Source organism: Bos grunniens, chromosome X, assembly GCF_055505025.1.
Source record: "Bos grunniens cultivar Pamir isolate PY7600 chromosome X, Bosgru_T2T1.0, whole genome shotgun sequence".
Lineage (NCBI taxonomy): Eukaryota > Metazoa > Chordata > Mammalia > Artiodactyla > Bovidae > Bos > Bos grunniens.
Window position 1 is genome coordinate 22,969,321 of NC_141194.1, and position 26,462 is coordinate 22,995,782.

At 43.8% G+C, this 26,462-nt stretch overlaps 2 protein-coding genes and 1 pseudogene across 2 annotated transcripts; all 3 read left to right on the plus strand.

Moving 5' to 3' along the window:
* The first annotated feature begins 545 nt into the window (after nt 1-545).
* On the plus strand, nt 546-3,357 carry LOC147339956 (melanoma-associated antigen B17-like). Its single transcript, XM_086386857.1, has one exon. The coding sequence runs from the start codon at nt 1,713-1,715 to the stop codon at nt 2,742-2,744; it is 1,032 nt and encodes a 343-aa protein (XP_086242983.1). The 5' UTR covers nt 546-1,712; the 3' UTR covers nt 2,745-3,357.
* Nucleotides 3,358-6,652: 3,295 nt separating this feature from the next.
* Nucleotides 6,653-7,708, plus strand: LOC147339957 (melanoma-associated antigen B5-like; annotated as a pseudogene).
* Nucleotides 7,709-9,528: 1,820 nt separating this feature from the next.
* On the plus strand, nt 9,529-18,603 carry LOC147339958 (melanoma-associated antigen B4-like). The gene is made up of 2 exons (XM_086388860.1): nt 9,529-9,620; nt 18,024-18,603. The coding sequence occupies exons 1-2, from the start codon at nt 9,529-9,531 to the stop codon at nt 18,601-18,603; spliced, it is 672 nt and encodes a 223-aa protein (XP_086244986.1).
* Nucleotides 18,604-26,462: the final 7,859 nt, after the last annotated feature.

Consider the following 26,462-nt stretch of genomic DNA (forward strand, 5'->3'; position numbering starts at 1 on the left):
ACAGAAGGTAGTCTCCCATCCTTCCCTCTCAGCTCATCTTACCTGCAGCAGCAATTTCCTGGAAGCCTCAGGCAGAAAGGTCCAGAGGAGATGTATGTGCACTTCTCAGCAGAAGTCTCGGGACTTGATGTCTTCGATGGGAGGCCTTGGCCTCAGGTCAGCAGATGGGACGTAGCACACCACCTACAGGGGTGAAGGGAAGACACGGAGAGTGGACAGAGCATCACTCAGCACGGAAGACGGGGCCTGAAAGTGCCCTCACTGACATTCTCAGAAGCTCCAGGAAGCCCGTTCGGCCAGGCCAGAAACAATTCCTGCTGGGGTGCTGATGGAACCTAGAGCCTGGGAGGGAGGCCCGTAGACTCTGCTCGGTACAGGGAAGGTCTCAGGATCCGTGACGATTCAAGGAAAAGTGCACATGCCAATCCTCTGGGAAGCTCCCCCGGAACCCCGCCCGCCCTGGCCCCGCCTCTGCTGTCCGCCTGGAACACAGATCCACATGACCGGAAGTGACGACAACGCACCACGCTGAGGTTCCGAAGCCATCTTTGAGAGCTGCTGCCGTCTTAGAGAACTGCCGTGTAGGGTGCCCAGACGGAGGACTCCCAGGTCTCAACAGGGGTCTGAGTGTGAGGTGACGTGAGTTACAAGTGTGGGACACACGTCCAGCACGCCCAAGCCTTTCCCTCTGAAAAGAGGGGGCTGGACAACCCCCGGCCACTCTGCCCCTGCTCTCCCCTGGAGGATTCGGGCCTGCATCTTAAGCCCCAAGTCCATCCACTTCACCCAGGTGGTCTCTGAGAGGAAGGCTTCGGTCCGGGGCTGGTGGACTCCAGTTCTGCTCATTAGAGGGAAAGCCCCGAGCCCTGTAGCTAAAGGAGGGACCATCGGGGAGTACTGAGGGCCTCCACACCCTAGAACGGCAGCCACGTGAAACCCCCACCCCCCGAACTTGGCCTCAGAGCATCCGGGTAGGATCTGGGCAGCTCTAACGGCTGCAGGTCACCCTCATTGCAATCTCGGATGCGGGACACTGAGGGAGGAGGGCACCTCGGTCCGAGGGATTGGTAGCTGGTCAGTACAGGGAGGATGTCAGGGCTCAAGAGGAGCCAGGGTGAGGACCATCCTCGCGGACACACGGGCGAATCAGGACCCTCCTCTGTAGTCAGTGCTTACTCCCGGCCAAGCACAGGGAAGGGAGGCTGCGGTCTGAGTGGGGAGGTTAGAGCTTGCATACAGAAGGGCAGGTCCCGGGACCCTTAGGTGGGAGGCTGAGCACTCCCTCCTCTCCTTCTCCAGAGTCACAGGGAAGGTGGCAGCATCAGCCTTCAGAGCAGAAGAGGGATCGGGATGGGTGCTAGGGAGTCATTCCCCATTTTTCATCCTAACTATGAATGTGAACTGAAAGGACATGCCTCCCCTGCCAGCCCTCACAGGCCCCCCTCTAACGCCCAGGCAGGGATGTCTGGCTGTGCCCCAGGGCTCACTCTCACTTCTTCCTCAGGGGTCTCAGGGAACAGTCTGACTAGGAGAACAGGAGACTTGTGGGTCCTAAAACAGTGGACTCAAGGCCACCTATGAAGCAGACTTGGTTTAAACCGGGGACGACCCTCTCTGGTGTAGGTGCTAACATTTCTTTTTCTTTCCTCAAGGCCACTCAAAGCCTGCCTTCGTAACTGCACGCCCGCCTGCAGTCCCTGACCTGTGTCATCATGCCTCGGAAGCACAAAAACAAGCAACATGCCCATGGGAAACGCCACCAGGTCCAGGGGGACACTCAGGAGGCCCAGGCCAGTGCTGCTGCAGCCCCAGGAGAGGAATGCCCATCCTCCCCCTCTTCTGCCCCTCAGGGTTCTCCCCCGAGCTCCCCTGCTGCTGGCGATCGCCAGGAGCTTCAGGGAGCCATGGCCCCTAGCTCTCCTGTTGCATTGGCTTCCTGGGCAGGATCTGAGGAAGGTGCCCAGGGCCCCGAGGAGGAAAGTGCAGATGCCGCCCGGGCAGCCCTGCTCGCTCGGAGCATTCGCAAAGATCCTCTGATGAGGAAGGCCAGCTTGGTGATGGATTTCCTGCTGGAGAGGTACACCAAGAAGGAGCCCATCACACAGAACGGCATGCTGAATGTCATCGGCAGGAAGTACAAGCAGCACTTCCCTGAGATCCTGAGCAGAGCCTCTGAGCGCGTGGAGCTGGTGTTTGGCCTGGAGCTGAAGGAAGTCGACTGCAGCAGGAACATCTACACCCTCGTCAACAAGTTCAGTCTCGGGGTTGAGGAAGGTTCAAGTGATGAGGAGGAGCTGCCCAAGTCTGGTCTCCTCATGGCGCTCCTGGGCATCATCTTTACGAAGGGTAACCGCGCCAGTGAGGAGGAGATCTGGGATTTCCTCAATGTGTTGGGGATCCATGCTGGGAAGAAGCACTCCATCTTTGGGGAGCCCAGAAAGCTCATCACCAAAGATCTGGTGCAGAAGGGGTACCTCAACTACCGCCAGGTGCCCAATAGTGATCCTCCGGGCTACGAGTTCCTGTGGGGCCCGCGAGCTTATGCTGAGACCACTAAGATGAAGGTGTTGGAAGTTCTGGCCAAGATCCAGGATAAGGTCCCGAGTTCCTTCCCAGACCTCTATGATGAGGCTCTGAGAGATCAGGTGGAGAGAGCAGCGCTGAGAGGCGTGGCCAGGGCTCCAACAATGGCTGAAGCCAGTGCCCCTACCCGGGCCAAGTCCTACAGCTCCTCCCATATCTAGAGAGGGATCAGGGCACTTTGTTCCCTTCGTGTTGGAAGAGAACAGTCCACCTCTTAAATAGTTCAGGGTAGTAGGGATGGGGGGAACAAAACCCATATGTTCTTCACAGTTTTAAGTAGTAAGGGAGTTTAGGTGCAGGTTTAACAAAATATACATGTTTTCTTTTTATCCATATGAATAATATCTAGTCAAAAATAGTTGATTTAGGTAGGGAGGTAGAGGTTTTTTGTATTTTTAAATGTCACTACTCTTCATAAGGTTTATTATGCTTCAGAATATCGGTTAATTAATGTCATGGATGTCATGTTTACTGCTGTTAGGTTTAAGACTAGGAGTTCATTGTAAACAAGTTGAGAAGACTTCAGTGTTTTCCTTATGGTCCAGAACAAGGTAACATAACATTGGAATAGAATTTTACTTGGAAATGTGTAAGAATCTTAGAGATAAGTATTTGGGAATCACAAAGATTTCAGAGTAAACGCTGGTTTATTCTTTGTCTTCTTATCTGTCCTCTTTTTTCCTTGTAAAAGTTAATAACATGGACTTAGATTTGTTTAGCTTATTCAAACTGTATGACATTTAAATCATAATAAAAGAGAGTCTTTGCTCATTATTCCTTTTTTCTCCCAAATTAATTGACCATCTTGTGTTTAGAAGGCTTTTTTATAGTACTGGGTTGATAAGAAAATGAAGCCCAAGCCACTGCCCATGGAATTTTGAGTCTAGCAGCAGGGACCATATAAGGAAGGTGGTGAGCTAACTCTAAGGAATAAACAAATCATAAATTTAAATGGGGGAGGTGTGGAAGAGGAGGTTCCAGATGAGAGCAAGGAAGGCGAAGTTACCTGATTAAGGTGGCATTGGGTCTTGGGAAAAGTCTAGTTCCTCGGTGGGAGGTCCTGTTCAGTCCAGATGCATGATGGGCTAGATGAAGCTGTGGGAGTGATGCCAGACACTCATATGATGGTTCTCAGAGGTGAGGCTGTAAACCTGGAATATATCTAAACCATATATTCACCATTATTTGGGGATATCTGAAAACCATAGGGAATGGAAGGGGCCCTGTGCACTTGAGCCAGGGCAAGTGAACACTCACACTACGTGTTTTCATCAAAAGCTGTCCAGAGAGTTTCTGAGAAATAAAGGTGATACCCATTGAAGCGAGATGCCAAGACGTCACTGGACTGTCTCTCTTTTTCTGGGATGGGAGCACCAGAACTTGCTCTGTTAAACAGTTTAATTAGGTTATGTTTAGTGTAATTTGGCAAACTTTAAGGGAGGGCTCAATTTTTACTGTCAGTGGGATTAAATTAGGGGTGGTTTGGACAAAAAAAAAGCATCTGAGAGGGAAGTTGCTGGTCCTTGAGACAAACGAACTTGTCCTTGCATCCATGTGGAGAAGATAACCCCAAACACCTATTAAAACAAGTGCTCAAATAGGGAAATACTGCTTAGTTTTTACTTGCTTGGGAGCATTAGTGCTGATGTCGATTTGATTATTGTTTGGACTTGCATATTCTCTAGTATAGCCTGGAAATAAAATTATGTGATGGAAGTTTGTTATCATTCGGGGTCAAAATCACCTTCGTAATAACGGCTATTCATTCAAAGTACCAAAGCTTGCCTCATACTGTGCCAGGTGATTTACATACATCACACATGTCTGTGGTCCTACACTATAGACTCTTTCAAACACAATTTGCAGATAAAGAAGCTGGAATAAAGAAGCTCAGACTCAAAGCTCATAAATGATAGGAGCTGGACTGAACCCCGGCACTGAATTCCTCCAGAGCCCATACTGTGCCACTCCTCCAGGATGAGGCTAACCTTGGGTCACTTCCTCTTTCTGAACATTAGTCCAAAAGGTATTTCACATGTGAAATAGCATAATTTCATACCCCAAACACAGTTTTGGAATAAAAAGCCCCAGAAATAAGTAACAAAAAATGAAAATAAAAGTGAAGTACGAATAAGGAAGGAGACTGCATTCAGTGACAATTTATCTACATAGGAAATGTCAGTAAACTGCAATAGATCAGGGGTGCAGAAAATCATTTAATTCAGCCCCTTCCTTTCAGAGAGTAAATCTGTTAAGAGTGAAGGTTCTACAAGAGGCTGTGTCTGGTCAGTGAAGAGAAGGAAGAGATCAGCGTGTTTTCTCTGATAGCACACCACCTATGCTGGGGCCCCCTCCCGGACTGTAGCCTCCCTATCACTCCTGGGACTCAGTCCACTCTCTGTGAGATTTGTTGCAGGCAGACTAAGACTTTTCAAAGACGTGGCTTTTACCAAGAACTCTTTCATAGAAGAGACAGGAGTCAAGGTAAAGACAGATGAATGAGGAACTGAAGTCACAGAGAGACTGGCCTGTGTCGGCTCTCAGAAGGCCAAGAGAGGGTTGCCAGGCTGCACATTCGCTCACTTCTTTTCAGGGCTTGCAAGGACATGGTCTTTGGTCTACATGGGTCACCTTAGGTTGAAAGAGGAAATCCAGAGTCCCCCAGGAGTCAAGGTGAGGTACCTGAGAGGGCATACCCCTACACTGAACACAGAGAGCCCCAAGAAGCCTGAATTCTGATGTCATCCCTGAAGGCACAGGTAAGAGTAGCCTCATGTGGCATTCCCAGACTTTCCCTCTCTGGCACCACAGGGAGTGAGGACCTTGGCCTGAGGAGAGCTCCCTTATGTAAACAGAGAAAGGAGCCCCAAATGCTTCCAGGAGTCCAGCTTTGGACTTACACAACCCCCTGACCTCAGAACTCTGAGGAAACCACACAGAACCCTGCCCTTCCTGGCATCCCTGGGATACCTGCTTATTGTTGACATGACATGCCCATTTCCTTCTATGATGTCACAAGAGGGGTTGGGACATGGTCCAAGGGGTATAGCCTAGGGCCAGCAGTGGGATTATTTCCAGGTTTTCCAGAAACCAACTGAATACCCTGAAGACGAAGGGAACCACACAGCCCATAACCATATGATTCATCTCATCCACCCTCGCCTCAGAAAACCAAGGACAGGTATGGACGGATGAGGAGAATCTTACTTTCTCCTAGGGGTCTCACAGGGATGCTTGCCCTACTGTAAGAAAGTATAGTAGTAGACGGGGTGGACCTAAGTGGAAGGGAGTGTAGAATTTCAGGCCACAATAGAGGTCAAAGCAAGACTGAGGGATCATCTACCAATAAAAAGAACTGATAACGAAACCAGCCCTGTTCCTTATAGCCCTTGAAGAACCAGGGCAGAGCTATCAAGCTGAAGTTCCATCAACATTTATTTACATCAGGTGGGTAGGAGGTAAACCCCTTAGTATGAAGGTGGAAATACTATTCCAAGAAAGGGGTGGGGACACCAGGCCCTATGGGGAACCAAAGGAAGCTCTCTTAATTCGTGTTGAGGACTCCAGAGGCCAGGACAGAAAACTTCCCAATGAGCACTCAGTACTGGGTGATAACTACTGACTGGGGTGATAAGCTGAGGACCTCTTCACTTCTCAGAAATCCCAGGGAAATTTGTGATGACAAATACAGGACAGCAGAGGGAATGGGTCTTATGACTGGCCACTAGTTGGGTGGTGGTCTTGAATGTGAAATAACAGATGCCTCTGTGTAGGAGACTACCAGCCCCTTCTGTCACCCCAGCGTGCCTGAGGCAGGGGTAGCAGGATGGAGCCTAAAGATCACTCTAATTTCCTTCAATATGTTTCCCAAAGGACAGCTGATTAGGAGAATAGGAACCCTGGGGGTTTTCAGAACAGTGCCCCCCAAAAAACCACAAATGTAGCCTTCGTGATAACCAAGGTGGTATTTCCCTGTTGCCAATGCACACTCAACCTTCATCTTCCTATGGGCCCTTATCACCTGCCCTCCTACTCACACTTGTAATCATTGTCCCCCAGTGCAGGCATCATGCCTCAGGGTCAGAATCATGAGCTCTGCATCCATGAGAAACGCCACCAGGCCCAATATGAGCCCCAGAGTCACAGGGGAGTTCAGCCCGCTGCAGTAATGGAAGAGCTTCCCTCTACCTCTTCTCTTTTAGAAGATAATTCACAGAGCTCCTCAGCTACTGGGTCAAATAGCACTTCCCAGGGGTCTTTGGAAGCCCCATCTACTACCAGCACTTTTTCAACTACTTCTGACACAACATCTGATGAAAAAGATACCAGTCAAAATGAGGAAGATCCACGTTCCTCCAATGTCTCATCTTCTACTTAGAACACCTACAGTGATACTCTGAACAGCATGACAAGTTTGTTGGAAGAGTTTCTTCTGCATAAATATAAAATGAAGCAGCCCATCATGAAGGAAAACATGCTGAAGATTATCCACCCAAAATACCATAACCGATTTGCCGAGATTCTCAAGAGAGCCTCTGAACACATCGAGGCTGTCTTTGCAGTTGACTTGAAGGAAGTTGATTCAACCATCCACTCCTATGACCTTGTTAGCAAACTGAACCTGCCCAACAATGGGAGAGTGTAGGATGGTAGGGGCTTACCGAAGACCAGTCTCTTGATGACAGTTCTGGGTTTGATCGTCGTGAAGGGCAACTGTGCTGCTAAGGAAGACATCTGGAGATTCTTGAATATGATGCGAGTATATGCTGGGAGAAAACACTTCATCTACGGAGAGCCCAGGAAACTCATAACCAAAGACTTTGTGACGATGAAGTACCTGGAGTACCGCCAGGTTGCCAACAGCGATCCTCCACGTTAGGAGTTCCTGTGGGGCCCACGAGCCCATGCGGAAACCAGTGAAATGAAAGTCTTGGAGTTTTTGGCAAAAGTCAGTGATACAGTCCCCAGTGCCTTCTCATCACAATATGAATAAGTTTTGTGAGATGAGGAGGAGAGAGCTCGAGCCGCAGTTCCAGCCAGGCCTGGCACGACTCTCACTTCCAGACATGTTCCACGGCCATGTCCAGCAGCTTCTCCCACCCCTACTGAAGACCAAGACTTTTAAAAAATCATCCAGATAAGAAAATTTGACATCAAAATAGGGACTTTTGCCAAAATGGGAAGCAATCCCACAATAACACTGCTGGGACAATGGAATGAAAAAATAAAATGAAAAAAATTTCAAAACATGATCAACCATGATTGTTCTCCATCTTTTCTGTCTTCTGTTTTGTCAATTTAAATAATTTATACCTCAATATGCTTCTTCAAAATGCAGGAAGTATTACACCTTAACAAGTTTGACCTCTTACTGTCTTCATTTATTTTTTGAGTGTCTGCTCTTTGAAAGGCTCTATGCTAGTTCTGGTGAGGCTAAGATCAAGACCTAGCCTATGCCTAGACAACTTTCGAAACAAGCAGCTGCAATCACATAAGCAAGATCTTGAGATAGCCTTTAGGAATGACAGGAAAGTAGAAAGAGTATCCAGGAAGAAATCTCTACCTGGGGTAACATACTGATTTGTTAGGCTTTCCACAACAAAACCCCACAGAATGAGTGGCTCAAACAACGGAAATTTATTTTCTCAGAGTTCTAGAGGCTGCAAGTCAAAGATGAGGGCTGGTTTAACCTGAGGCCTCTCCTCTTGGCTGCCAGGTGGCCACCCTCTTCACTTGGCATTCCTTTTGAGTGCATATATCCCTGGTGACTCCTTTTGTGTCTCAATAACTACTTATAGTCACACTGGGTTATGGCCCACCCTAAGAGATCAGCCCTAGGATTTCTTTGGAAGTAATGATGCTAAAGCTGAAACTCCAGCACTTTGGCCACCTCATGAGAAGAGTTGACTCATGGAAAAGGCTCTGATTTTGGGAGGGATTGGGGGCAGGGGGAGAAGGGGATGATAGAGGATGAGATGGCTGGATGGCATCACTGACTCAATGGACGTAAGTCTGAGTGAACTACAGGAGTTGGTGATGGACAGGGAGGCCTGGCGTGCTGCGATTCATGGCGTCACAAAGAGTCCGACACAACGGAGCGACTGAAGTGAACTGAACTTAGTGACTTGATTTTAACTCAACCATCGCTTTAAAGATCTTATTTCTACCTACAGTTGCATTCTCAAGTACTCTGAGTTATGCCTTCAATATGCATATGTGGAGGGGGCACAATTTGGCCCCTAACAGACAGAAATCTACAGTGTCTCTGCTCTTATCTCAATGCAGGAGATTCCAGTGCACAGACTGGTATTCTATGCCCATCGTCTCCAGGGAGTTTCTGAGATGTAAGGGTGAGCTCCCTTGAGGTGTTTAGGGAAGAAGGACATTCCTCCCTTTACCCATTTTGAGTTTTTGTGGTTAGACTACCAGTAAACTTGACACAAGACAGGATAACAGGAGAAAAAGGGACAAATTTTAATTCACGTGCACAAAAAGTATCATAGAAATGGGACCTAAGAAGTTGGCAAAGCAGGCAGCTTCTTTATTTTGTAGATAACAAAACAATTTGTGAGAAATCGACAGGACAAATCAACTTAGGTTTTAGGTACTCAACTAGTAAGGAATCTAAACAGAATCTGTACCCAGGGTAGTAAATGAAAGACTTAACAAGGTTTGTGTATACAGGCTTCTCTGCTTGAACTGCCTACTTCTGGTTAGAAGGGTTTCCCTCTGCCTCCAGATGCAGGCAGTACATCCTTCATATGAGATGCATTTCCTGCTCTCAGGGAGGCAGATATCGGGGGGTGGTGGAATGTCCCTCCTCTGTTGGCTGTTTCTTAAGTAACTTGAATTCAAAATAATCAATATGCCACTGTGGTATATTTGGGGGCCGAGTGCACTAAGCCTTGACAGGTCCCTCCTCCGAAACTTGCCTACAAGTCTCACATGGTAAAAGCTGATCTGGTCACTGTGGAGAGAGAGAATGGATTAGTGGAGTCCTCCATTTCATGGCAGCAGTTGCATCATTCTGAGAACAGGTCAGTTCATTTAAAGAGTGGTATCTCATTTCAATAAGTGGTGATGCAGGTGGGCTCCCAAAGCTAGGTCTAGGGTGCAAGTGGTATCAGGTAGTTATTAATAAGAGGCATTTCTATGGAAATAAAAGAAAAGCGGACGTTAATGATTGGAGCTTCTTATAAACCAGTTTGTGAGCCCAAGGGGTGTTCAGTCAAGAAGTCTTCTAGGTGTGAGGATCGAAGCAACTATTGCAGTTTGAAATGTCTCTATCACAGTTAGCAATATCTCTGGGTGATCAGGTTAACTTTCTGAGTGGCTTATATAGCAACAGGCATGAAATCTATTTGAACATAAGGTGTTGTAACAATTCCTCTGATCTTTACATCAAGACATCCTGCTTCATGATGCAGGACTTCAGGAAAATGGCAATGTTAGTTCTCAGTGATTCAAGTCAAAAGAATGGGAGAGTCAGCGGATCAAGATGGCAGAGGTGTATCGCTCGGATCTTACCGTCCTCACACAGACACATCAAAAGGATGAGAGAAATTGGGAATTTTAGTAAGAAAGTTGCAGCTACATATGGGTGGACACTAGAAAAATTCAGGATCGAACCCAGTTTGCAGGTAAATAATAAAACTTCAAGGAAATGTAATACCACTAGAACCTAACACCCACACATGGGTAGTATACTTTCTATTGAACCAGTTTTTTCTGTCTATCATCTCCCTCATTTCTATCGAAGACAGGTAAACTAAGACCTAATTTGTTTGCAAAGGAAGTCTAAATTCAATAAACTCGGCCTGATTATTTATTTAAGTACAGTAAGAATAACAATTTACCAATAGGTGCTTTTAAATCTGCTTTGCTGGAACGGTTCATAAGGAGTCTCCAGAAGGAAATTTTAATAGCCTCTTGAGGCTAGGAAGAAGGCACAGCAAAGACTTGTTGTCAAACCTAGAGATCTGGATAAACTCCTCTTCCTGAAGTCCCCCAAACATCCTAAAGTTCCTGTGCCTGCCAGAAGTGATCTTCCTTACTCACCTGATAAGGCTGATGGGAATTCTGTCAGCAAGGTCCCAGGCTGTTTTTCCAACGGGTTTTTATGGCTCCCTATGGTTAACCTTATTTTCCTCAAGTAATCTGGCCATATCCAAGGCTACCTATGTCTGTCAAATATGACATTCCAGTCAAAGTCTCAGTAGTGTAATCACTGTTTCCACTTGTGTCCCGCTATAAGAACAGATTCTCACAAAACCTTTGAAAAATAACAATTTTCCTAAGAAAATAAGAATACTGAGAGTTTCTAATTTCTGGAGTGATACTGTAGGCAGATAAAAATTAATGTTTCAATTCTAATGACAAAGATACAATTTATCAAATTGCTGTGTTTAAAAAATTCCTTATATCAAGAAAATGAAAGATTTTTAAAAACAGTACTCTTTCAAAAAAATCAGGAAAATTATCATCATATTTGTAATTCAAGTGGAGAGTGAAAAAGTAGGCTTAAAGCTCAACATTCAGAAAACAAAGATCATGGCATCCAGTCCCATCATTTCATGGGAAATAGATGGGGAAACAGTGGAAACAGTGGCAGACTTTATTTTTCTGGGCTCCAAAATCACTGCAGATGGTGACTGCAGCCATGAAATTAAAAGACGCTTACTCCTTGGAAGAAAAGTTATGACCAACCTAGATAGCATATTGAAAAGCAGAGACATTACTACAAAGGTTCTTCTAGTAAAGGCTATGGTTTTTCCTGTGGTCATGTACAGATGTGAGAGTTGGACTGTGAAGAAGGCTGAGCGCCGAAGAATTGATGCTTTTGAACTGTGGTGTTGGAGAAGACTCTTGAGAGTCCCTTGGACTGCAAGGACATCCAACCAGTCCATTCTGAAGGAGATCAGCCTTGGGATTTATTTGGAAGGAATGATGCTAAAGCTGAAACTCCAGTACTTTGGCCACCTCATGCGAAGAGTTGACTCATTGGAAAAGACTCTGATGCTGGGAGGGATTGGGGGCAGGAGGAGAAGGGGACGACAGAGGATGACATGGCTGGATGGCATCACTGACTCGATGGACGTGAGTCTGAGTGAACTCCGGAAGTTGGTGATGGACAGGGAGGCCTGGCATGCTGTGATTCATGGGGTCGCTAAGATTCAGACACGACTGAGTGACTGATCTGATCTGATCTGATCTGAAGCCCCATGTTCGTAATTCTTATATTGCCAGAGTCCAGTTTTTGTATTGTTTCTGTCAATCCTCCCTGAAGTTTGTGGCTCATAGGTAGAATGATAATTTCAAGAAGCCTTCAAGGTTTTGGTTAAACCTCGTAGAATTTGCCCAGGGAAATGTGTGCCTGGATCACACTTGATAAACCAAGCATAGAACACATTTTCTCACACTTTCTTTGCCACCGTAAGGGAATCAGCCTTGCAGCAAGGACGACTTCAATTCATCCAGAGAATATAGGAATGACTAGAATATTTTGATGACTCATCTGTTCTGTTTAGTCTCTTGGTCACATCTGACTCTTTGCAACTCCATGGACTTCAGCATGCCAGGCTTCCCTGAGCATCACCTATTCCCAGAGCTTGCTCAAACTCATTTCTATTGAGTAGGTGATGCCAACCATTTTATCCTCTGTCGTCCCCTTCTCTTCCTGCCTTCAATCTTTCCCAGCATCGCTGTATTTTCCAATGAGTCAGTTCTTCACATCAGGTTGTAAAAATACTGGAGTTTCAGCCTCAGCATTAGTCCTTCTAATGAATATTCAGGAATGATATGCTTTAGAATTGACTGGTTAGATCTCTTTGCAGTCCAAGGAACTCTCAGGAATCTTGCCCAGGTGGAACAAGATGGCAAGAGGAGTTGGTGGACGTGGAATACATCTCTCTCCACGGATATATCAGTAATACATCTTCAGACACAGAAGTGCATGCAGAATACCAGCTGAGAGTGGACAGGAGTACATCACCAGCAGAAAAGAATGTACAGACCCACGCAAAACACAAGGTCAAGCCCTGAGCCTTTACAGTGGGTCCACTGGCTCCAAGATCCTAGACTACCAGAGAACTAACCCTAGGATATCAAATACTGAGAACTGACACAAAGTAAACCACAGGAATACAAGACCCGGCATCACTGAACCACTGATAGCACCCTCTGCAGGACGCCTCATCTAAACTACAAAGAAAACAAAAATACAAACCTGCTCATCTGCAGACAGAATTACCACCTTACTCAGCCTTGCCCCTCAGAGGAAAAAGCAAACAAACAAACAAAAACTCAGCACAAATCTCACCCTATAAGAAGCTTACACAAACCACTGGACCAACCTTAGAGGGCAGAAACAAAAAGGAAGAAAGAATTCAACCTTGAAGCCTGGGAAAAGGAGACCTCAAACATGATAATTAAAATAATAATAATAATGAAAAAGAAAAGAAATACAACACAAATGAAGGAACAAAGCAGAAACACAGAAGTCCAAATCAATGAAGAGGCAAGAGGCAAACTACCTGAAAATGAGTTCATTGCTAAAGAGAATGCAGTGATAGTGATACTTTGGAAACTGTCTGGCAAATTCTTTTCAGCTAAATATAGTCTTATCATATGATCTAGCAAATGACCATTAAGGTATTTACTCAAAAGAGCCAAAACCTTAAGCCCATCCAAAAACCTTCAACCAAAATTTAATAGCAGAATAAGTCATAGCTGCCAAAAACCGAAATCACCAAAGATGACTTTCAGTAGACAAGTGGGTGAACAAACTATGGTAAGCTACATGGAATGCTATTCAATCCTGGGAGAAAACATTTCAAACCATAACAAGTTATAGAGAAAATTCAATGTATATTGATTAGCAGAAGGAGCCAGTATAAAGAGCCTACATACTGTATGAGTCCATCAGTGTTACAGTCTGGAAAATGCAAATCTTTAGAAAGAGTAAAACCTTGAGTAGTTGTCAGGGGTTCCAAGTGAGGTTTTGAGGGATGAACAGATGGAGCATGGGAGATCCATAGGGCATTCACAGTCCTCTGCAAGATACCGTGTTGGCTGAGTTGATCCTATCATGCATCTGTCAAACACTAAAGAACTGTAAAACACAAAAAGTAAAATGTATTGTAAACAATGGACAAAAGTTAATAATAACATATTGACATTAGTTGATCAACTGTGAAAAACGAACTTGTATCCATTGATCCAATACAAGATGTTAATAATAGAAGATACCAAGTGGAGGAAGAGAGTGGCTGTATGGGACCTCTCTATTCTATCTGCTGAATTTTCTCCAATTCTAAATCTGTTCTTTAAAAAAGAAATGCAGAGGGGCAAAAAACTCATAAACACATGTAAAGAGGAGCTACATCACTCATCATGAGAGAAATGCACATCAAAATTACAATGAGGTGGCACTTCATACAGGTCAGAATGGCCATCATCAAAAACTGTACAAGCAGTAAAGGCTGCGGAGAGTTTAGAGAAAAGGTGGGAATGGAAATTGATATAGCCACTATGGAGAACACTGGAGAGATTCCTTTAAAACTAGAATTAAAACTACCATATGACCCAGCAATAGAAATACTGGGCATATACACTGAGAAAAGAATAATTGAAAAGACACCTGTATCCAGTGTTCATTGCACCACTGCTTACAACAGACAGGACGTGGAAGCAAAGCAGACTTCAACTGACCGATGACTGGATAACGAAATTGTGGTAGCCACATACAGTGGAATATTAGCCATAAAAAGGAATTCATTTAAGTCACTTGTAGTGAGGTTGATGCACCTAGAGCCTGTTTACAGAGCGAAGTAAGTTAGAAACAGAAAATTAACATACATTAATGCATATACATGCAAAGTAGGAATGGTACTCAGAAAACTATTTAAAGGGCAGGAAAAGTGACACAGATGTGGAGAATGGACCTGTGGACACAGCAAGGGAAGGTGTGTGTAGGACGAATTGAGAGCGTGGCACTGACAAATATCGAGTCCTATGTGTACAAAAGATAGCTGGTGGGAAATTGCTATATAGTACATGGAGCTCAGCCTAGTGCTGTGTGACAGCCTAGAGGGGTGAGATGCGGGGGTGGGAGGAAGTCTCATCAGGCAGGAGGAATATGTATACGTACCGCTGATTCATCCTGTTGTATAGCAGAAACAACACAACATTATAAACCAAGGATCTGTCGATAAAAACAACTTTTTAAGTCTACTAATTTAAAAACTAGAAAAAACATAGATAAGAACACATAGCCAGTACAGAGTTACATGCACCAATGCAAAATGAATAAAAGTCAGCAATAATGAAAAACAAAATATCACAGTAAGAATTTGATCCTCGAATTAAAATTCTTAGGAAACAGGCTCAGAAAACATTGACACATATAACTAACTTCAGAAATCTGGCATAAAATGATCAACACAGCAAAATCAAGAGACTGTTCTGGAAGAATCGACAATACTCAAACCATGTAATAGAAAACACACCATAAACGAAAGCAACAATATGAAAAATGCAGTTACAAAGAAACCTTAGAAAAATGTATGCAGTCTACATGAAGGCAACAAGAATTTCCTGAGGGCCTTAGGAAAAAGAAGACTCAAACAGAATAGTATGTTTTGTGTATTCCTGAGGACATATTGTAAGACTGTCGATTTTCCTTAAATCCTTTACAGATTGAGTACCACATCCAGAGTAGCTGAGACCACAGTCACGCATGGGTGGCTATTTCCTGTACCCAGAACAAACCATGGAAAACTTATACAAGGAATAAAGACAACTACTAACAAAAGCAAGAACACAAAATTAAATAATCCCTGAGGAACAATAAGTCTCCATTGAACTTGACCCTGTGAGTGCCCAGGTCAGGGAGTACTCTGAGGCTGACACAGGTGTGCAGGTCATAAAGGAAACAGACAACAGGATCACATAAAAAAGGCTTTTAACTGGGGCAGTTGATTCTTCCACTGGGCCGTGGGACCATGAACCTCTACTAGTTCACTGAAGGAACCTGAGGCAGCATCTCAGAGCCCCATGCCAGGATCATGGGGCACCAAAGTTTGGGATGGTCATGCCAGTATGGCCCAGAGGTCATGCAATAACCAGCACAAACTTTCTTAGTGGATGACAACTGGCCCTTGTAAATGATGAGCTTGAGAGACTGTCACCACGTGCACTAAAAGAGAAAAGCTAGTATAACAGTAATTGTAAAAAAAGGGCAGAAATTCATCGCAGAACTTCCAAGCAATGCCCCTGCAGTCAACTAGGAGCCCACAGTGAGAACCGTCAGGCTAAGGAGCCCCTTCACTGTCTCTGCTGGGATTGTGTGGGGCATGGTTGGGGACAGGGGCAGTTTTATACCAGAAAGAGAAAGGTTTCCAGGCTCTGCCTGCAGTCAATATGAAGATCCTGAGTGAGATGTGAGGGGTTCCACACCACAGAAGGCATTCACCCATCCTTCCCTCTCGCTTATCTTACCTGCAGAAGCCATTTCCAGGAAGCCTTAGGCAGAAGCGTCCAGATGAGATGCCGGTGCACTTCTCACCAGGCATCTGTGGATTTGACATCTTCCAGGGGAGAAGGCAATGGAACCCCACTCCAGGACTCTTGCCTGGAAAATCCCACGATGGAGGAGCCTGGTAATCTGCGATCCATGGGGTCGCTAAGAGTCGGATAGGACTGAGCGACTTCACTTTCACTTTCATGCACTGGAGAAGGAAATGGTAACCCACTCCAGTGTTCTTGCCTGGAGAATCCCAGGGACAGGGGAGCCTGGTGGCCCGCCGTCTATGGGGTCACACAGAGTCGGACACGACTGAAGTGAGTTAGCAGCAGCAGGAGGTGAGGTCTTGCCCTCAGGTCAGCAGATGGGACGTAATGCAGCATTATGGTCGGAGGAAGACAGGGTTAGAGGACAGAGAAGATCACTCAGCACACAAGAAGGAGCCCCAGAGTGTCCTCATGGTCTGTCTCAGCAGCTCCAGGAAGGCTGTCAGGCTCGGGCTCCCATATTCTTCCTGCTTGGTTTACTGAGACAAGTGAGAGGTAAGGAGTGAGGCCAGTTGACTGAGATCAGCAGGGTCACCCCAGGACCCACTATGAGTCAAAGAAGGGACGACATCCCCCCTGTTGCCAGAAACTCCCCCAGAACCCCGCCCACCCAGGCCCCGCCCCTGCTATCCTCCTGGAGCCCAGATGCGCATGATAGGAAGTGACGGCCCCCTATCCATGCTGGGGTGCCATGCCTTCTTTTAGAGGGCTGCTATCTTTGAGAGCTGCTATAGCTGTGACCAGAGGGATGAGTCCTTTGTCTCATCAGGGGTCCAACTCGGAGGTGATATGAGTAACAAGTGCACTGGATATGCAAAGATATGCCCTGGCACTCCCAATACCGTTTTCATCTGAAAAGAGAGGACTTCACAGCCCACCGGCAACCCGGCACATGCTCTATGCCCGGAGGCTTGGACCTGGCTCTTAGGTCCAATGTCCATCGGCTACGCACGTGGGTTCTCGGGACATAACCTGGGTCCAGGGGTGGTGGATCTGGGTGCGGGGTTGCTGGACCCTGGCTCTGTTCAGTAGAGGGAAGACCGGGATTCTGTGGAGTGAAGGAGGGACCCACGGGGGGACTGAGTGTTTCCATACCCCAGATTGGCAGCCACGCCTAACCCCTTACCCAGCATGACTTGGCCACAAAGCAACTGGTCAGCATCTGGGCAGTTCTAAAGGCTGAGGGGCTCCCTGACTGGGATCACTGACACGGGACACTCGGGGAAGAGGGGACCTCGTTCCGAAGGGCTGGCAGCAGGTCAACAGAGGGAGATGTCAGGGCTAGGGAGGAGTCAGGGTAATGACCATCTTCCGCATCACACAGCCGACTCAGGACCCTCCCCTGTGGCCAGCACTTCCTCCCAGCCTAACACGGGGAAAAGGGGCTGCACTCTGAGAGGGGCAGTTAGAGCTTAGTTTTGAAGGGGCAGCCTGAAGGCGGCAGAACAGCAGGTCGTGTGACCCCTGGGTCCGGGGCTGAGCACTCCCTCCTCTCCTCCTCCCGGGTGACAGGGAAAGTGTCAGTGTCAACTTCAGAGCACGAGAGGGAACAGGGTGGGGGGAGGGTTTGAATATGTGGATCTTGCCCCAGTTTTCATCCTGACTCTGAATGCGAACTGAGAGAAACTGCTTCCCCTGCCAGCCCCGGCTGGCTCCCCTCTAACACCCAGGCAGGGGTGTCTGGCTGGGTCCCAGGGTTCACTCTCACTTCTGGTTCAGCAGTCTCAGGGGACAGGCTCACCAGGAAAACAGGAGCCCTTGTAGGTTCCAGAGCCCTGGTCTCAAGGACCCTGCAGAAGCCCCCTTGGTTCATGCCGGGGAGGAATCTCCCCACTGAAGGTGCTCACAATATCTCCTTATCCCTCCTCCAGGTGCCATCCTTACCTGCTTTCCTGCCAGCATTCTCGCCTGTTGTTCCTGATCTGTGTCATTATACCTCAGAGGCACAACAATAAGTACCAAACCCACGGGAATTGCCACCAGGTCCAGGGGGACACTCAGGAGGCCCAGATCAGTGCTGCTGCAGTCCCAGGAAAAGAGTGCCCTTCCTTCCCCTCGTCTGTCCCTCAGGGTTCTCCCCCAAGCTCCCCTGTTGCTGGCGATCACCAGGAGCTTCAGGGAGCCACGGCTGCTAGCTCTGCTGGTGCAGGGTCTTCCTGTGCAGGATCTGATGAAGGAGCCCAGGACCCAGAGGAGAAAAATGCAGGTGGCTCCCAGGCAGCCCCTGCCACTCAGAGCACTCACAAAGATCCTCTGGTCAGGAAGGCTAGCATGCTGGTGGAGGTCCTGCTGGACAAGTACACCAATAAGGAGACCATCACTCAGAATGCCCTGCTGAAGGTCGTGAGCAGGAAGTACAGGCAGCCCTTGCCCGAGATGCTCAGGAGAGCCTCTGAGCGCGTGGAGCTGGTGTTTGGCCTGGAGCTGAAGGAAGATCATCTCACATGCTAGCAAAGTGATCCTCAAAAATCTCCATGCCAGGCTTCAGCAATACAAGAACTGTGAAATTTCAGATGTTCAAGCTGGATTTAGAAAAGGCAGAGGAACCAGACATTAAATTCCCAACATCTATTGGATCATCAAGAAAACATCTACTTCGGTTTTATTGACTACACCAAAGCGTTTGACTGTGTGGATTACAACAAACTGTGGAAAATTCTTAAATAGGTGGGAATACCAGATGACTTTACATGCCTCCAGAGAAATCAGTATGCAGGTGAAGAAGCAACAGTTAGAACTGGACATGGAACAACAAACTTGTTCCAAATCGGGAAAGCAGTATGTCAAGGCTGTATATTGCCACTCTGCTTATTTAACTTATATGCAGACTACATCATGTGAAATGCCAGCCTTGATGAAGCACAAGCTGGAATCAAGACTGCCGGGAGAAATAGCAATAACCTCAAATATGCAGATGATACCACCCTTATGGCAGAAAATGAAGAAGAACTAAAGAGCCTCTTGATGGAAGTGAAAAAGGAGAGTGAAAAAGTTTTCTTGAAACTCAACATTCAGAAAACTAAGATCATGGCATCTGGTCCCATCACTTCATGGCAAATAGATGGGGAACCTATGGAAACAGTAAGAGACTTTATAATTTTGGGCTCCAAAATCACTAGACATGGTGACTGCAGCCATTAAATTAAAAGACACTTACTCCTTGGAAGAAAAGCTATGACCAACCTAGACAGCATATTAAAATGCAGAGACATTACTTTGCCTTCAATGGTCCATCTAGTCAAAGGTATGGTTTTCCCAGTAGTCATGTATGGATGTGTGAGTTGGACTATAAAGAAAGCTGAGCACCAAAGAATTGATGCTTTTGAACTGTGGTGCTGGAGAAGACTCTTGAGAGTCCCTTGAACTGCAAGTACATAAAACCAGTCCATCCTTTAGGAAATCAGTCCTGAATATTCATTGGAAGGATTGATGCTGAAGCTAAAACTCCAATACTCTGGCCACCTGATGTGAAGAAATGACTCATTGGAAAAGACCCTGATGCTGGGAAAGATTGAAGGCAGGAGGAGAAGGGGATGACAGAGGATGAGATGGTTGGATGGCATCACTGACTTGATGGACATGAGTTTGAGCAAGATCCAGGAGTTGGTAAAGGACACGGAAGCCTGGCATGCTGCAGTCCAAGGGGTCACAAAGAGTTGGACACAATTGAGTGACTGAACTGAAAGCCTTTGACTGTGGGGATCACAACAAGCTGTGGAAAATTCTAAAAGAGATAGGAATACTAGACCACCATGCCTGTTGCCAAATTAACATGTATGAAGTTTAAGAAGTAACAGAACAGCACATGGAATAGTGGTCTGGTTCAAAAGTGGGAAAGGTGGATATCAAGGCTGTATATTGTCGCCCTGCTTATTCAACTTCTATGCAGATTATATCATGCAAAATGTTGGCCTAATAAATCACAAGCTGGAATCAACATTGTTGTAAGAAATATGAACAACCTCAGATATGTAGATGATACCTCTCTAAAGGAAGAAATCAAAGAGGAGCTAAAGAGCATTTTGATGAGTTTGAAAGAAGAGAGTGAAAATGCCTGCTTCACAGTCAACACCCAAAAAACTAAGATCATGGCATCTGTTCTTATCATCTCATGTAAAGTAGATGTGGAAAAGTGGAAACAGTGGCAGACTTTATTTTCTTGGGCCCCAGTATCTTTGTGGATACTGACTTCAGGCATGAAACTAAAAGATGCTGGCTCCTTCAAAGGAAAGCTATGTGAAATTTAGACAGCATATTTAAAACAGAAATGTCAATTTCTCAAAAAAAGTACCTATAGTCTAACCTATGACTTTTCCAAGTAGTCATGTACAAATGTAAGAGCTGGGCCATAAGGAAGACTGAGTGCCCAAGAATTAATGCTTTCAAACTCTAGTACAGGAGAAGACTTTTGTAAGTCCCTTGGACAGCAAGGAGATCAAACCAGTCAATGTTAAAGGAAATCACCCTGAATATTCAATGGAAGGACTCATGCTGAAGCTGAGCCCCAATAATCTGTCCACCTGATGCTCTGAAAGATTGAGCACGGGAGAACAGGGTGACAGAGGATGGGATGGTTGGATGGCTTCACCAACTGAATGGATGTGAGTCTGAGCAAACTTTAAGAGAGACTGAAGGACAGGGAGGTCTGGCATGCTGTAGTCCATGGGATCGCTAAGAGTCAGACATGAGTTAGTGACTGAAGAAAAGCAACAAAGAAATTGAAATGTCAGGCACCTACAGTAACGGCAAACAGTGAACACAGTGTGAACACACACACACATACAAACACACAAACACAGCATACCTGTTATTGAGATAAACATAAACTCTCATGCTAAAAGCCCAGTTAAATCAGTTCATATTATCCAATAACTTATGTTCAGCCTTCAACCAAAAATTGTAAACTATGTTAAAAAGCAGGAATGTCTAGTCTGATGAAACAATGAAAGAAATTAATCACACTCAGATATAGGATACCATTTTCAATATAAGATTAGGATTTTAGAATAGCCATAATTCACATAGCTTATACCATCCCTCGTTGCTCAGCAGTAAAAAATCCACCTGCCAATGCAGGAGACACAGGTTTGATCCCTGGGTGGGGAAGATACCCTGGAAAAGGTATTGGCAACTCACTCCTGTATTCTTGGCTGGGAAATACCATGAAGAGAAGAACCTGGTGGGCTATAGTGCTTGTGGTCACAGAAGTGTCAACCAAATAATAATTTTAAAGAACAGTAATCAAGGATTGTGGAAGAATTACAAGGAACAAGGAATGTATACAACTGGAGGAGCATGGTGGGCCACAGTGCATGGCATCACAAAAGCCTCAGAAAAGACTTAGCAGCTAAAAAACAATGCAGAATGGGAATAATATAAGAAGCAATAGAGAAAGAAGCAGAATATATAAATTAATAATGACTGAGAATTTTCCCAAATTAATGAGAGCCAGTAAACCACAGATTTAGAAAACTCAGAGACCATGAAGCAGGACAAACAAAAAAAATAAAATAAAATCTACACCTAAGCATATCATACCCAAACTGCAGAAAACCATGAAAAAGAGAATTCTTGAGAAACAGTAGAGGAAAAAAAAAAAAAAAACACTATAGAGGAAAAAGAGTAACAATTACCTAAGGTTTTTCTTCAGAAAGGGCTTCCCTGGTAGCATAGTTGCTACAGAAACTGCCTGCCATGCAGGAGACCTGGGTTTAATCCCTGGGTAAGGAAGATCCCCTGGAGAAGGAAATGGCAATCCATTCCAGTATTCTTGCTTGGAATATCCCATGGACAGAGGAGCCTGGCAGGCTACAGTCCATGGGTCACAAGAGTCAGACATGACTTAGCTACTAAACCACCACGACCATTTCTTCAGAAACCATGCTATCATGAAAAGACTAGAGTTAACTTTTTATTTATTTATTTTTTAAGTGTTTTTTTTAAATTTTATTTTATTTTTAAACTCTACAATATTGTATTAGTTTTGCCAAATATCGAAATGAATCCGCCACAGGTATACCTGTGATCCCCATCCTGAACCCTCCTCCCTCCCCATACCCTCCCTCTGGGTCGTCCCAGTGCACCAGCCCCAAGCATCCAGTATCGTGCATCGAACCTGGAATGGCGACTCGTTTCATACATGATATTATACATGTTTCAATGCCATTCTCCCAAATCTCCCCACCCCCTCACTCTCCCACAGAGTCCATAAGACTGATCTATACATCAGTGTCTCTTTTGCTGTCTCGTACAGGGTTATTGTTACCATCTTTCTAAATTTCATATATGTGTGTTAGTAAGCCAGAAAGAAAAACACCAATACAGTCTAGAGTTAACTTTTTAAATCATTGAAAGAGAGAGAAAAAAAAGAAACACTAAAATCAACCTAGAATTCTGTAACCAGGGGAAAAAATCCTTTAATGGTAATGAGAAACAGATCCTTAAATGGACAAACAAAAACTGATGGAAAGTTGTCACCAGTAGATCTACTCTGCAAGAATTGCCGAAACAAATTCTTCTGGGAAAAGGAAAATGATACAGGTCACAAACTTTGCCTACACAAGGAATGTAGCAGAGTTAGAGAAAAAATAAATGAAGATCTCATAAAGCTTTTTATTATGTTCAGTTGAGCAAAAACATAGCTGTTTTTCCAAAATAATAATATAACTACAATATATCCAGTGATTATATATTCTGAATAAAAGGAATAAATGGCAGAAATGATACAAAGGACAGAAGAGGAAGAACTAGGAATATCTGCTACGAGATACACGGACCAACCTTCAAGCAGGATCGTGTTACTCTAAGAGGATTTGAATAAGTTGCAATTGTATGATGCAAACTCTACAGAAACCATTAAAAATGTTAAGAAGTATAACTGATATGCCAAAGAGAACAGAAAACAAAATACAGTTAAATCTCGATTCAAAACTAGAGAATGCAGAAAAAGAATATTAAAAAAGGAACAAAATATAAGTTCAATAAATAGAAAACAGTTACAAATACTGTTAATCCAATACTATGCATAATCACTTTTCATGCTAATAGTCTAAATAGACCAATTAAAAGGAAGATATTGATGAAAAGAATTAAAACAACAAAAATATACCTAACCTTATGCTGTGTATAAGAAATCCACTGTACATTTGAAGATAAAATAGATTAAAAATAATGTGATGGAGAAAACTATACCATGCTAATATGAGTGGGAAAAAAAGGTGGACTACCTAAATTTACTTCAAACAAAGCAGTATTTAGAACAAGAAAGCCAGGAGTAAAGATAGGCATTATGTAATGATTAAGTGGTCAATTCTCACAGAAATCGTAACAACCCTTAATGTGTTTGGACCAAAAAAACTGTTAAAATACACACGGCAAATATAGATGATGCAGAAATACTCTTACACCTAGAGATGTCAACACATGTCTTTTAGGATTTGTCAGACCCAGTAGGCAGAAAATCAGTAAGGTGTAGTTGAACTAGATCTAAATGACATTTATAGAATACTTAACAACAGCAGAAAACACACTGTTTTCAAATTCACATGGAACATACAGCAAGACAGATCACATTCTATGCCATAAAACTCACATTGCTGCTGCTACTGCTAAGTCGCTTCAGTCGTGTCCGACTCTGTGCGACCCCATAGACGGCAGCCCACCAGGCTTCCCTGTCCCTGGGATTCTCCTGGCAAGAACACTGGAGTGGGTTGCCATTTCCTTCTCCAATATATGAAAGTGAAACGTGAAAGTGAAGTCGCTCAGTCCTGTCAAACTCCTAGCGACCGCATGGACTGCAGCCTACCAGGCTCCTCTGTCCATGGGATTTTCCAGACAAGAGTACTGGAGTGGGGTGCCATTGCCTTCTCTGAAACTCACATTATCAAACTTAAAAGAATAGAAATAATATAAAGACTGCTCTCACACTGGGATCAAAATAAACTAGAAATTGACAACAAAATGATAGCAGTAACACTGAGAGTATTTGGAGATTAAAAAAATATACTTCTAAATAACATGTGGGCCAAAGAGAAAATCTAATAATAAGTCTTGAAATATTTTCAACTAACTGAAAACAAAATTACAATTTATCAGAAGTTGTGGGATATAGCAAAATCTGTAAAGAGCTATATACAGCATTGAATGCCTATATTAGAAAAACCTAAAATTAATAATTTACCATTCCATCTTAGTAAACTTGTGAAAGGAAAAAGAGGAAAAAGAAATGAAGCAGAAATTAATGACACTGGAAAAAAGAAGACAATAGAGAAAAACAACAAAACCAGAAGCTGTAACTCTAAAGAAAAAAAAAATGATAAAAGTCTCAGCACCATAATCAAGAAAAAAAAGAGAAAACACAAATTATATTATGAATAGTAGAAATGAAAGAAGAGTCATGATGACTGATATGATGGACATTAAAAGGATAATAAATGAATATCATAAACAACTTTGTACCTTCAAATATAAAAGTTAAATTAAGAAATTGCTTGAGGATATAACTAACCAAAATTTTGAAAGGAAAAATACATAGTTTGAATAGGTCTGCCTCTATTAAAGAAATTTAATCTATAAGTAATAAGCTTCCAATAAAGACAGCAACAAGCCCAGATGATTCCACTGATGAAATATAACAAAAATTTAAAGAAGAGATGATAACAGTTCTCTACAATCTATTTCAGAGAATAGAAGCAAAGGGAACACCTCTTCATTCCTTCCATGAGGCCAGCTTTACATTTTAATTTCAAAACCAGAAAAATAAATTAATAGAAAAAAATTTCACACAAAGATTGTATTCAGAGAATGAAAAGCTAAGTCACAAACTGGGAAGAAAGAATTGTAGGACACATATCTGAAAATAAATATGTAGCAAAAACATACAAAGAACACTTACAACTCAACAATAAGAAAACAAGGAAGTCAATGTAAAAATGCTTAAAAGTGCTGAATAGACCTCTCACTGAAGAATATAAAAAGATGGTAAAGAGTATATGAAAAGATGATCTACATCGTATGTCTTCAGGGAATTTCAGATCAAAACAACAATATAAAAACAGCCAATAATAGGGCTAACGCAAAAAAAAAAAAAAAAAAAAAAAAAAACACCTCACGATATCAAATACTGGCAAAAATGTGGACAAATAGGAACTCTAACTCATTGCTAAAGGGAATGCAGTGATATAAATACTTTGGAAACTGGCAATTTATTTTAAGCTAAACATAGTCTTATCACATGATCTAGCAAATGAACGCTAGGGTATCTACTCAAAAGTGTCAAAACCTTATGCCCATCCAAACACCTTCAAACAAATTTTAATAGCAGACTAATTCATGGTTGCCAAAAACTAAAAATCACCAAGGATGACCTTCAGCAGATGAGTGGTTAAAGAAACTATGGTACTCTACATGATGGAAAGCTATTCAGCCCTGAAAAAAAAAAGTTTCAAACCATAAACAGATATAGAGAAATTTCAACATATATTGATTAGCAGAAATAGCCAGTATAAAAAGCCGACATACTGTATGATGCCATCAATATTATATTCTGGAAAATGCAAACCTTTTAAAGAGTAAAAAGTTCAGTAGTTGTCAGTGGTTCCAAGTGAGGTTTTGAGGGATGGACAGGTGGAGCATGGGAGATCCACAGGGGATTCAAGCTCCTCTGCAGGACACCGTGTTGGCTGAGTACATAATATGCATTTGTCAAACACTAAAGAACTGTAAAACACATAAAGTAAAATACATTGTAAACAGTGGACAATAGTTAATAATAAGGTATTGATATTAGTAGATCCATTGTGACAAATGAACTCGTATCCATTGAACCAATACAAGATGTTAATAACAGACGATATCAAGTGGAGGAAGAGTGGCTGGATGGGAACTGTCTATACTATCTGCTGACCTTTTTCTAATCCTCAATCTGTTCTTTTAAAAGAAGAAATACAAAGGGTCAACAACCACATGGAAAGATGCACAACACTCATCATGAGAGAAATGCAAATCAAAATTACACTAAGGTATCATCTCATAATGGTTAGAATGGCCATCATCAAAAATTGTGCAAGCAGTAAATGCTACTGAGAGCTTAGAGAAAAGGGAACTCTCTTCCACTGTTGGTGGGAATGGAAACTGATATAGCCATTATGAAGAACAGTAGGGAGATTCCTTTAAAACCTAGGATTAAAGCTATCATATAACCCAGCAATAGAAATACTGTGCATATACACTGAGAAAGGAATAACTGTAAAGACACCTGTATCCAAAGTTCATTGCAGCACTATTTACAGTAGCCAGGACATGGAAACAAC